At 39.4% G+C, this 13,601-nt stretch overlaps 1 protein-coding gene across 6 annotated transcripts in view; it reads left to right on the top strand.

The window, feature by feature from the left end:
- The window catches only part of GALNT11 (polypeptide N-acetylgalactosaminyltransferase 11), a 46,738-nt gene that overhangs the window by 8,215 nt on the left and 24,922 nt on the right, over positions 1–13,601 (top strand). For 5 of the 6 annotated variants that reach the window (XM_023921952.2, XM_023921956.2, XM_023921953.2 and 2 more), the window contains 3 exons: positions 7,579–7,911; positions 11,634–11,757; positions 13,118–13,284. In XM_023921952.2, the coding sequence (XP_023777720.2) occupies positions 7,617–7,911; positions 11,634–11,757; positions 13,118–13,284 (586 nt within the window). In that variant the 5' untranslated portion in view covers positions 7,579–7,616. Of the gene's footprint in view, positions 1–4,646; positions 4,716–6,559; positions 6,634–7,578; positions 7,912–11,633; positions 11,758–13,117; positions 13,285–13,601 lie in introns of those variants that run through there. The other variant, XM_023921955.2, reaches the window with a different exon arrangement.

The following is a 13,601-nucleotide window of genomic DNA, read 5'->3' as shown; positions in this document are numbered from 1 at the left end:
TATTATAAAAAAGCCAAAGTGTTTGCATGGAATGGCAGCCTGCTAAGTAAAGCTTTTTTACTGGAGTTGAGAAATTCCAAAAAGCTTGATAAGCAATTTCCCTTCCTAGGGGAGGTGTTTCAGTGTATAGTTCACAGATTTGAAAACAATACTGTGCAATATTTAGACATCTCTGGTTAAAGCCCTGAAACTGAAATACAAATCAGTATATGAATGAGTCATTTGATGCTTGAAAAATAGTGAGGGCTAAGAATGTAGACTTAACAAGATGAATTTTTAAATTTGTCCTAAAACACTTCAAGCTTGTTAGACTTCATATACTCAGAATATAGTTTCATAGCTCTTCAACAATTCTTGCAACTAATCTATGTGCCTTTCTTTATCTTTAAAATATAATGAATATTGGTATTTTAATGATATGTTAAGTGTTGCGCAAGATTTTGTATTCATTCCATGAGGATATATTTTAGGTGGTATGACATGGATTTGTATATCTGTGCTGAAATGACTAAACTGTTAGCTCTCAAAGCTTTGAAAGTTGAATTTAGAAGGGACTTGCAGAGGCTAATTAAAAATAGATCTTAATGTGTTATCTCATTAAAATGAATGGGAACAGTGGGCTTATGCAAGAGGACAGCCTATGGTCCACAGGATATTTATGTGAATGAGTGTTGGTGTGACTGAACATTAACAGGATTTAACATTAGTCTTTTTTAGTTCTTTCTTTCTCCTTCCTACCTTGCACCTTACTAAAAACACTGGGTCTGTTTTCTTGGCAACATCCCTGTAGATAGCAACAGGCTGCTATTTTAGCTCTCATCCCAAAGCTGTCTCTTCTGCAGGCTGAAGGAGCCCAGCATCCAGAGTTCTCACAGGGCAAGTGTTCCAGCCTGTGACCATCTTGGTGGCCTTTAACTGACCTCACTCCAGTTTCCTGATATCTGTCTTGTACTGGCAAATCCCTCCCTGGGTGCTGTCCTCTGCCTGTGGTCACAGGGAGATGTGGAACTGTACCCCTGGGTCAGCTGCCTTGCTCCTGTGGGTCCATCCCTCAGCTCTCCTTGCTGCAGGGCTGTGCTTGTCTGCAGAGCTGTTCCTCAGGCTGTGCCAGCAGCCACAGTTTGTCTGTCCCAGGTGCAGGACTTGGCATCTGTCCTTGCTGAATGTCACAATTTAGTTTCCTGTAGGCCCAACCTACCTTTACATGAGTAGCTACCTGCTTGTATTCTGTCAAAAAAAAGACAATTCATAAAGTGAAATCACCCATCCCTCTGTAAGGTCAAAAATTAATGGTGGTTTTTAATTAAAGACAGAATGGTAGATAGATCCAATTTAGTGATAAAACAATCCTATAGGAGGGTTTTTAAAGAAGGAGTTAAATTGGCTCAATGCTTAGATTCTGGAGCACATGAAACACTTTTATTTGGAAGTGTCTATTACTTTTGCTCTGGCTGTATGTTAGTGGTTGTTGCTCCTAGTGATATGTGTTGGATCTGAAGCAAAAGCTGCCTGAGGTGTGCCTTTTTCATCTTGTTGGTATTAACTGTGACTTGCCCTGAAGAGAGAGATTCTAATGGAAAGGTTGCATGGAAAAAAATAATTCTTGAGCAAGTGCAGGAGGTGTGTGAATGGCATCTCTGTTTGTTTGATGATGTGTATTATTGCAGTACTGCTTCTTCCTAATCTGGCCTCTGTTCATTGCACTGTTAATGCTGTTGTTTGATAGTGATTCAACCAGTAAATTGGAAAGCCTGTTCATGGGTAGCTATAACATCTTGGAGGCCAAGAAATGTAGGAAGAGTTAAGGCTATTAGAAGAGCAAAGTTGCATTCGTGAGTAGTGTTGTTTTATATTCTTATGTCCTGCTCCCCCCAAAAAATAAGAAAGTAAAAATTAGAAGCATCTATAGAAGTTCATGCAGCAAATTATCCAAATAATCTGTAGAAAGATAAAGTAGTTTAATGATTTCTTTTTCTTTTGGAATTCTCTTTAAAAATGAAGATTATATACATCTGTTCCTTGCCTCAATATGGTTCCAAAATACACAGGTAGTCTTGCAGGGGACTTGGGTAGTAGAGTTGTATATGTCTTTTCCTGATTTTTTTTTTTTAGATAAAAAGCTGTTCTTGGAAAAACTACAAGCAGACTTTAAGGTTTTCTCAAATAATTTTTCCTCCTATTTCAAAAATCTTGAGGTTAGTCTGATCCTCTGTTTGACCTCTGACAAACATGAGTTTTGGCACAGTTATGAAATATCTACTCATACGGTGTGTTTACTAAACTGTTGAGGTTAATCCAAGCAGATGTCAGTGCTTAAGCAGTGGCAGGTCATAGAGTCTGTAGCAAATATTGCTCTTTAAGCCAAAATATTGTGGATTGTGGTTGACATTTTTTGCTTCCTTTAAAAATATCAAAGGCCAACACATTGGGCCAGTGTTACTGAGAGCTGCACAAGTTACTAACAACAAACCCTTCTGGGCTGTTGGGGGGAACACAGTTGTATCCTTGTTGGGCCAGTTATTAAATGAATGTAAATATCCTGGGCTTGATGTATGAAATTAATGTCATGGTAGTGGTGTAAGGCTGATAAAAGAAGCTGCTGTGATATGAAAAGCACAGTGAGTACTGCAGCTCAGGTCTGGCAGGTGGGCTCCTGGAGAGTTTTCCAACTTAGTAATTGATTGAATTTAATAAACTTTTACCGAATCACTAATTTTTAACCTTTATAACCTCTTTAAAAAAATCTATTATTTACTTGTGCAAAGAACTGAGACTTATGTACTGGAATTTGTGGAAATTAGCAGTATTTTACTCCTGGCATTTCTGGTATGTGGGTCTGCAAACTCAGTTTCAAGGCTTTTCCAAAGGAAAATTGTCATACAATAAATATATGACAATCAAGTAGAGCAACAAGAGAGACACTGAAAGGCTGAATATTTGGTTAGAAAGTCTCAGAATACTGTTCCTTTCAATCTTGGTCTCTTCTGAGCTCATGCTGATGGAGGCAGCTTCTGTGATGTGTTTTTTCCTTTCTTGCCTCCAAACTGGGTTGTAATTTCCTGATGTAGGAGATACTGCCACCTTGGATGATTTGTGTTTGCTATGTTGAAGTGTCTCTGGATTCCTGAGTGCACCAGAGTGAACACAGTGAACTCCATCCATCTCTAGGGCATGGGAATGAGTGCCTGTAAAATACTTAAAGGTGTTATCATTTATTACTTGCTCTGGAAGCTCCTATCTTGCCAAGCAAAAGGAAATGCCTTCTGTTTATTTTGGATGTTCTTTACTTACTTGAGTTTTTTGGAAAGGAGAATTGTTTGGGGTGTTTTTTTACTTTTGGCAGCAGTACTGCTCTTCAGAAAAGAAGGGGAGATGCATGGTAGACCCTCAAGCCTAGTCTCTTTCCAAGAAAATTTGTTAGGAACTGTATTGTGAAACAATTCTTCTGTCTATGTTTAAATAATGGGTTATTCTTTTGTGGCATTTAGTATTTTTGTTTGCACTTAAATAAATAAATAGAAAAGGGTTTCAACTGTACTGTCCAAGTAATAATTTATTGGTGACTGGACACATTGTTACAGTATTGCATAGGTGAAAATTATTCTTATGAGCCCATTGGTTATCTGAATAGTACAATTCTGCTTTTTTTTTTAAATTTCAGTTGTTTTTATCTAGTGGTTCAAACCTGCCAGCTGTGCTTGCATTAGCTGAGCTTTAGGCTATTGAGTTAAAAATATATATAATCTCATTTTTTCATGCAACATGTGTCAGGGCTGAGAAGGATCCTAATACTTTGGATTTGAAAGGCATGTCCTTTGTATCTCCTGTATTCAGGAACAGGTTTTCTCTATTTCAGAAAAGAAAAAAAAAGTGAGGAAGAAATAAAGAAGGATTTGGCTTTTCTTAAGTTTCAAAATCTTGCTTGGAGAAACCAACTGGGAGAGGATGGATGTTTAAGACATTCATCAAGGAATTATGACCTTCCATGGGCTGAGATAGTTTTTGGGCAAATTGGGAAAATGCATTTCCTAGAAGACTTCACAACTCTGGAGTGCAAGGGAGTCTGGACAGAGTAAGACTTTTATTCACTGTGTGTACATGGAAGGAGGTCATGGATAGGGAGATGGCTGAGATAAGAATCAAGGGTGTCAGCCTCTGTGAACTGAATGTTTCCTTCAGTGTCCTTGTGCCCAGCTGCAGACTCCTCTCCTTCACCCTCTGGCACTTACCAAAATTTTTTTTTTTGTTGCACACTGAAATGAGTGGAGGGATTCTTGTTCCTTGGTATGTTGAAGAGGGGAAGAGATACATTCGTGATTGTGCTTTGTATGCATAAAAATGTACGGCTGGAAAGGTTCTCTTGTTTCCTCAGGGCAGATCCAAAGCAGACTGACATGGCCAAAGACATGGAAACCTCTGGCCTAAAGCATATTTGTAAAAAGTCAGTCAGACTAAAACTGTCAAAAATAGGAGTGTGTAGCTCTGACACAGATCGTGATTCTGTCTGATTTAATGGTGGAGGTGGTTGAGATCCAATGGACAGTGTTTGTGTAAATACATATGTGTTGGTGAATAAAGTCAACTGATAAGCCTCAATGTGCTTTTCATGCACAGGGTTAACTTTTTTTTTCCCATTCTGATTTCAGGATTATCTACATAGTGAGTCTGTATTTTCATGCCAAATGAATTACCAAATGTCTTGGTTGAATAGCAAGGTACTGAACGGGCACAGCCTGTGATTTGTGGAGGTTTGGCATTCTGTTTAAATGCAGTATTTCAACATCTTTATCATTTTACAAAATGCTGGAATAGTGAAGGAGAGGAAAAGGTGAAGCAGATCTAGCAAAGATCAGGTGGAAATAGTACTTGGTTTATTTAGTTTTGGTTTGCATTTGTTACTTTTGTAGCAGTAGCCAAGCATGAGCTTTTAGCCTGGTCAGAGATGGAAGGGATGTACAGCAATGTCTTCACTCTGGTGATCAGTAATTTATCCCTTCCTCTTTAATCTGAGTGTACCTGATGTCAGTCACAGCAAACTTGAACCTTACAGTGGCTGGAAGTACCACAGCAGCAGGTGTAGCTGTGAGCTATGAAAGACATGCAAGGAACTAGGGGAATATTTAACCTGTGAGGAATTCTGCTCTTATGCCTGTCTTCTGACTGTTACCAGAGATAGAATAGATTATGTTAGATTTTTTATGCAAGCTGCAGTGTAGTTTCATCCTTAAACAACTCTGAAATGAAAAGGTTACTCTGTTATAGTAATTTTTATCTTACTAGGACAGTTCTGTCCCAAAGTGTCAGGACATGTTAGGATTGTCCATCTGTGTTACCATAGTGAATGGAAAAACACCTCGAGCAGTTTTTGAGGAGCAGTATGTTAGGATTGGACAAATCTTACAGCAGATGACCTTCTGGTGGCCATGCAAAAAGAACCTGGCAAGCACCCAGGTCCTCTTTTATGGAGAAGCAGTAATTGTCTGCAGACTGCCATGCAAGAAGAATTATTATAATGAGAGGCTATAACTGTTTATCTGCTCTTGCTCCTCTGCAGCCTCACATGCTTTTTCTGAGCCGAGGTTCACCTTGTGTTAGCACAGGGCATGAGGCACTGGGGATTGGTCATCTTCTCTAACTGGTAAACCTATTCTGCTAGCGAAAATGAGGATTTTCTTCAATCATTTCTGCCCCAGAGCTTTCTGTGCCTGACTAATTTCATGGCTTTGCTGTTAAGCAGAGAGATTTCTGTGTGAAAGTGTTAGAGAGAGCCTGTTTCACAGAGAGCACAATTCATCTGTATGCACAGGGTCAGCCTGAGATTTAAACCCTCTGTAAGACCTTTTTAAGCTCCTTGGGCTCAAATGCTCCGTAGATTGTTGCCTTGCAGAAGTGAGGGAGTTTGACATGGTAAGAACAATGGGTAAATTATTTCTGAGGAGGGTGGGTTTTGGTATTTTGATTTACTCTATGGATATTTTGTTCTTGGGAGATGATGACCTGCTGCAGTGTGGGAAGTGTAAGCTTGAATTTTGACAGATCTTCTTTTTGGATGCAAGTCACTAAGGACTCAGAATTATGTTGCCAAAGTAAAAGGTGTCTTTATAATGTTCTTTGGGATCATTAGCAGCTTCTACCTTTATTTAATAGTTTCCCATGTCAAGAAGGAATAATTTGTTTATACTCATAAATGTTCTGGTTTGTTCTTTGCCAGACTGACCTGAAAACTTCCGGTAGTTTCTGACTTCTTGAGTAATTTGAAAAGTGTATTAGCATAACTTATTGACTCCCACCCCAATATTTGTTTTCCTAAAATAAAAGTTTTGCAAATGAAAGGTTATTGAATTATTTAATGATTTTTTGTTACTGTGCAAAGAATTTGTTGTGGTTTGATAGTAATTAAAGAAACAAATTCTTTTAGTTAGCAGTTTTTCCCCCCTGAGTTTGCAGGACTGATCTGTATAGTTTATAAGGTGTGTGGAGTTTTTTGTTAGTGTGGAGTTTTTTGTTTGGAGTTTTTGTTTTGTTGGTTTTGGTTTGTTTTATTTGATTTCTTTTGCAGGGTTGGGGAGGGTGTTGAGCCTTTTCAAGATTTGGGGAACTCCAGAAAGTGTACCAAATTCTTCTGGCCCATAAGTAAGCTATTTTCATCAGCTTCATTGGCTTCACTTCACAGTTTTGCTTATGACAGTAATGTTCAGTACAGCTTGGGGAAATTGTTTTGTGGATGTCTAAAGTAAAACTCTAGTCTGGGTTGCTTCCTTCCAGCTCTAGATGGGCATCTTCTCCAGAGAATATAAAAGCTTTTCTGGAGTCTTCAGAGGTCTGGGGGAACCCAGTAAATTGCCTTAGAGCTTTTCCTTCTTTTCCTATCCCATCTGTGTTCGTTTTGTGGAGAATATTATCTGTGAATGTGACTGTCTTCGTGCTGTGTGTTATTCAAATGCACCCCATGTTTTCTGGAACTCTTGGGACACTCATGAAGGCTGTTCTCAAGTCTGGGGCAAGAAGAACTGAACCACGTAGCTTTTTTGAATCCATGGTTTCTCATTCCATGCTTTAGGATAGGATCTGAGCTACAGAAATGGATACATCTACTCTTGGGCAACTGGCTCAGAGTGGCCCTGCTTGATCAAGGGGGTTGGACAAGGTGATCTCTAGATGGTCTCTCCAGCCAAAACAATTCTGTGAAGAATCAATTCCTTGTGTATAGTATATTTAATGATACAGTTATTTATTTAATTCAAGGCAGACATACTAGAGTTATATTTCTCTATATATTATATAGAAATATAATTATATATGAGGAAAATTAATAATTTTTGCCTTTGATTGTGGTGTGTCACTGGGGTCTTAGTGATTGCTCCGTATTTTAAAGCAGTGGTGTCCACATTAAATGTGAAAACTGGTCATGTTTACTTTTTGAATGGGAGAGTGAAAAGGGATTTACTTCTTAAGGCCTGTGCTTAAATTTTAAGTTCTGAAAGTCATTTAATGGATGACTAGCTTATTGAATGTATTTCATAATGTATAAGGTAACAGGCAGCACTCTCAAAATGCATATTTTTCATTCTTTTTCAGGTAATTGAGAATGGGCCCTCAAGGATGCTGAGTGTACAATGGGAAGTGTCACACTTCGCTATTTCTGCTATGGCTGCCTCTTCACATCCGTGACCTGGACACTTCTGCTCTTTGTTTATTTCAACTTCAGTGAAGAGAACCAATCCTTCAAGAATGTGCCCATCAAGGGGCTGGAACCTCAGAGGCCATTTCCAAAAAAATTCTATCCCCGTTTTACACGAGGGCCAGTTCATATACCTGAATTGCAACAGAAAGAGAATAAGATAGGAAACTCTTTTGGAAATCATATCCAGGATCCAGTTAAGGGGGAGATAGAATTCTCTCCTGAAATGGGTAAGTGATTTTCAGTGTTGGTGATAGACTTAATAAAACAACAGGAGAAATGAGATAGTTTGCTGTAAAAAAAAATTCAGGGGAAAGTGTATAATGAAGAAGTTTTGTTTGTAAAAATGCAGGTGGTACTTGTGACTCTCTTCATTAGGAATTACTTAAAATTTATTCTACAGTGATTAACCCAAAATACTCTTTCTAACATTTACATTTATGCTGTGTAAGTGCTGATGAAGACTGGGTTACAGCAGGGTCTGCCCTTGATGAGCTAAATCTTCCTTTCAGAAGGTTCAGTGTGTGCTTTTTTCATATCTTACTCCTGTATTAATGAGGCTCAAATACATAAGCTTTAATTAACTGCAGAGAAGCTCTACTTACATGCAGTAATTAAAAATAGCTTGATATCAATAAACAAGAAGAGGACCCATTGATTTGGAGACTATGCTTGGAGTATGACTTAATCTACAAGAAATGCATGTAGGACAAACTTACAATGCAAAATTGAGATGACAATAATTAGAGCCAAATCCTGCTTACTTTGTACCAGCAAAGGTCTGTATGTTTCACTAGAACATGTTTCATCAATGAGGTGATTTAGTTTTGTGTTCCAAATTAAACTGCTTTGTGTATTCTAGTGCTTACAGCACATTCACTGCTGTGTTTAGATGTGCAAACAGGCACGTTATGTACTGGATTAAAACTTGGTTTGCGTTTGGAGGCAGAAGTGTTGTGGCATTGGTTTCTGCTGATGCTTTGGAAATACAGCACAGAAACCTTCAGAGCCAGGGTTTAATGCTCAAATCTCAGTGAACTCCCCTGCCATGACTGTGGACAAATGGTGAATCACAATCTTTGTGAGTTTATAGAACTTTACTAAACTTCACTTTCTGAGTTGGTCGTTAGACCTGTGTGAATATGTTAGAAAAATGTCAGTTCATGTTGCCCTGTGGCATCACAAGTGTTTTTCAGTTCACTGCAAAAAATCTGATTGCCAAGTGAGGTGAAGGCCAGTCCAGAGGTGGCCATTTCTTTCCAACTATTCAGTCTGGGCCAGGAAAGAAATGGAGCTTTTAAACTGAGAAGACCTTTGATCTTGAAACTGAGTGACTGGCTTGGTCGGTGAAAGCCAAGGGGAGTTAGAGTGCCAGGATAAATTCTACAGGAATCATCAGGAGACAGCTCTTAAGACAAGATGTTGTAGGAGAGGGCTTCCTGAAGTCTGTCTAGGGTAGGACAGTGATAAACACGCACAGGAAAAAAAAAAAAAAAGGGAAAAGAAAGTTGGTGTATGATAGTCAAAACCAAACTGTCAGCTGATAGGTCAGTTTATCTTTTCTTTATTCATTAATTTGTGAGAGCCACATATAACACTGCTGAAGTAAAGTCTAAACTGAGGTTTTGACTGCAAGCCGCTTCTTTTCCAAGGGCTTCTGTTTGCTGTTTGATCTGAAATCTTTCATGTCTTTTGCATGCATTTGATACTGTTCTTCATGAGAGGGTTTTAAAAATATTAGGACTTCATAAATATATTCATAAGATCAGAAAAATGTAGCTAGTGGTTGTCTAAGGATGGATTGTAGAATGAGACATTTGGGATGTGATTTAAGCTCATACTTGGTACGAAGAAAACATTTTAAGGTGACCACAGTATGTTGTGCCACCGATTATACCAGAATAATGGAGATGGGTGTCTGAACTGACCAGCTGGAGACGTTCCTTTTGGAATGGATGTGGTTCATTAGAAGGCTGACTGACCCCTTTAGGCTGCTAGGGCTGGGGGAGTGACACTGCCCCTGTAAACAGACCTCATTCCTACCCCCACAGCACAGCTCATCCACAGTGGGAGCACTCATCCATGAGCAGCACAGCCAGTCACAAGACACTGTGTGGCTGTGTCCCATTTGTCTCTCAGGTATCACTGCCCGGCACTTCCCACTTGGTCCTGCACAAATGTCAGGGCATTTACTCTTGAGCTGTTTGGTAATGCAGCTGCATTGCCATTGCTGAACTCAAGACTGATAGCCACAGGGTGGTAAATGTAAATGGTGGGAATATGGGAACATGGAATTCCCTCCAGAATGTCACCTGGTACCTGTAGATAGGCTTTGTCACTGAGACACAGTTGTGCCCTGAAGGCCCAGATTGATTACTTGTTTTAAAGCTTTTTTCCTTTTCGAACTTTTGAAATGACTTCTTTTTTGTGTTTAACCCAACTCATTTTCTCCAGGCTTGAGCTCAGCTGGCATTTGCATAACTGGTGAAAACTGGAGAACATGAGGTGTGGAGACAGGCTGAGAGGATTGAGTTTATTCTGCCTCAGAGAGAAGGCCTGAGGGGTGAGATTTTATTGCTGTCAGCAGCAGCTGAATAGGAGGCTGTAGGGAAGGTGGAGGCAGACTCCTTCCAGAGTGCATGGGATTATGATAAAAAATTGGAAAGAGGGCATTTCAGTTAAGGAAGAAGAAAAACACATTCAGTGTGATGGTGGTCAAGTGCTTGAATGGGGAAATAAGAGGTTGTAGAATTTCCATCTTTGGAGATATTGAAGGCTTTCAAAACTTAACTGCACTGGTTCTGAACAACCTGATCTATCTGGACCTGCTTTTGGGAAGGAGATTGGACCACGTGTGTCCCTTTCAATCTGAATTTGTCTATGAATGTATGAAACATATTTTTCTGGAAGCATGTGAATGAGGAACCCTCCTGTTAACTATTTTCTTCAGATTTTGAGTGATATGGAGATATGGGCAGGGTGGAAGGAAATAACTTACATGATCTTTGCTTACTTCTTGTACTGAAATTTCAGTGAAATTGCCTGTGTAGCTTGATAGTAACTGAAGAGGTGACAGACATCTCATTCTGTGCAGCCAGCTGAATACAGACAACAAAAAATAATCACTCTGTACCTGAGTTGTTGCAGAAGTGGCTGGAGGTACAGGTGGTGGCAGACACCAGCTGTCTCTCCCTCATGGAGTTGTGTGAAGTGCCACAATGTTTTGGTTCTGTTCCCATGGGTGAGTGCGTGGCTCAGTGAGAGCAGCCCATGGCACTGAGTCAAGGCAGGCAGGATGGCATTGAAAATTTCATCTTGGTTTATAGCAGTTGGCATTTCCTAAAACCAACAGTTACTTCTGCCATGCTTAGTAACAGTTGCCACTTCTGCTAAAATAATCAACTAACAGCAGCTCTGCTGGTGTTTTACTTGCTGTCAAATCCAAGGTGAGATAAACAAAAGGTTACAGTTCTTGCAGTTGTTTTTGTTACCACAGACTTCAGAACTGCATGAAATTGGAGCTGCTATTGTGAGGATTTTTCTACCATTCTAAATGTATTTCCTCTCTCAAAAATCCCATTACAGACCCGTCACCTGTAGGGATAGTTGCTGATTCATTGTGTGCCAAAGTCTATCCTCTGTTGCTTGTTTGATGTTGGTTTTAGGTGGTGCTAAGAATTAGAGGCCATATGAGTGAAGGGAGGCAATAAACACAGTGGAGCCAGCAGTCTTTGGAGAAGGATTTGATTTTATTACAGCTGCTACTCATAAGTGCTACATGTTTGTAAGAGGGAGCAGAAATAGTTGCACAAATAGACACTTTGCAAAACCAGAGGGATTTTTAAGAGCATAATGGATTTTAGAAGAGGTTAAAGCATATGTTTCAATCCTTGATTTCTTTCAAACGATGTTTTTGAGCCTGTTAGCTGATCTTGACATGTTTCTTTTGCAGGAATGATTTTTAATGAAGAAGATCAGGAAGTGAGAGACTTGGGCTATCAGAAGCATGCTTTCAATATGCTTATCAGCAATCGACTGGGATACCACAGGGAGGTACCTGATACAAGAGATGCAAAGTAGGTGCTGATTTGTGGCAAGAACGTGCTATAGTTTCATGTGCTCAATGGCTTGTTATACCTGATGTAGTATTTAATATTTTTGGTATAACATTTCTATCATACACTGTTCTATCCTCATGTGTTGCTGAAGGCAGATTTTTCAGCTGTTTAATAGGAGTGCATGAGGTTAGGATTTCTATTCTTTGGTCTTTTCTGGTTTTTTTGACTGAATATTATTTCTGGAGATGTAATTTTTTATTTTTTTTTTGTCAGCTGCTAAAGGTATGTGATAGGTTGTGCACTGCTCTGAGTATTTTCTATTAAAGAGCATATATTTTTCTATAATCTACCTGGTGCATATAAGGGGGAACAACTCACCTCTGTAACAATAATAAAAACTCCCAACACTGAAAAATAAATAAACTTGCATCCATTTTTCTAGTTTTTTTTCCGGTGTAGGTGAATGTAATTAATTATACTTGCTGAAAGTTTTTCCCGGAATTGAGCTTGTTCTAAGTAAATGAAAGCTTTTCTAATATACTTCTGGGTTTTCATTTATAATTTCTTATTCATATTGGATTCCCCCCATTCCTGGCATCTTCATATGGTGTTAATCTGTGATACTTGGCCCTATTAGAATTAAGGATGAGCTTTGAAAATAAGAAAAATTAATGATCTTTTGCTTTAAGTGGGATTCATCTTGCAGATTAAGATGCTTAGATTACTGCTTTCTAGTCAGTTGTCTCTGCTTTTATCATAATTAGCAGAGATCCAGTCAGTGCAGTTAATGAAGCATGCAGAGCTCTTCAGCTTACAAAACACTTGACAGCCTTAGGGTGAGCTGAATACTATTTAGACTGCACTGACAGCAGTGGCTAGACTTAAGTGTCTTAATCTGCCCTCTGAATCCCAAGGTTGGTTGTGTAAATAGGTATTTAGCACCAGTGGAGTTTTTCTAGGGTAACCAACCTTGTCTCCAGCAGCTGGCCAATAAAGCTGTGGTATTTTTGTGAGTCTCATGTCATATTTGAACTGTCTGAGCTACCTGAGGGTACTAGACTATGTTTTGACAGCTGAAACAAGCCCTCACTGTCTTCTGCTCTCTGTCTTGAGGATCTCTGGTTCTTGTTCTCACCTCAGTCTATGATATCCTCTGTTTTCTAATAAGCAGCAGTGTTAACTATGAGTCTGTATTATGTGGAAAGTAACTTACTATGCTTAGCCCTCCTATAGCTGTTACATGTCTGGGCTCATTATGTTCATGTTAGGGATTCCTCCTACACATTTATTCCTTGTTTGTTATTTATGAAGTTCCAGCAGTGACCCAGCTCTATGGAAACCCCTCTGTAAATAGTTACAAAGACTGTTCCTTTTGCAGATGCAGAGAGAAGTCCTACCCTGCAGATCTGCCCTCTGCCAGTGTGGTGATTTGCTTCTACAACGAGGCACTCTCTGCCCTGCTCCGCACAGTGCACAGCGTCCTGGACCGCACCCCCGCCCACCTCCTGCATGAAATCATTCTGGTGGATGACAACAGTGAATTGGGTGAGAGACTCTTTCAGGAATATTGCACTTCTGGGCGATTTCCTGTGCTTTATTGACTGGTCAAAATAAATTGTGGAAGTTCATGAAATTTGCATTTCATGATGCAAAACCAGTTTGTACTGCAGCCCATCACCAGAGTGCCAGCCAGTAGAGATGTGTGGTGTCCTGAGATGACATCCTCTTTGCTACTGGTGCTATTTTACTGATGAGCTTTGTATCATACAGAATTTAACATTCAAAATTAGATTTTGAAGCTAATAATCATAGAATCAAAGAATGTTAGAATGCTGGAAGGAACCTTAAATATCATCTAGTCC

Source organism: Cyanistes caeruleus, chromosome 1, assembly GCF_971803275.1.
Source record: "Cyanistes caeruleus chromosome 1, bCyaCae1.hap1.1, whole genome shotgun sequence".
Lineage (NCBI taxonomy): Eukaryota > Metazoa > Chordata > Aves > Passeriformes > Paridae > Cyanistes > Cyanistes caeruleus.
The sequence above is the reverse complement of the archived record's forward strand: the minus strand, read 5'-3'. Positions and strand labels throughout refer to the sequence as shown.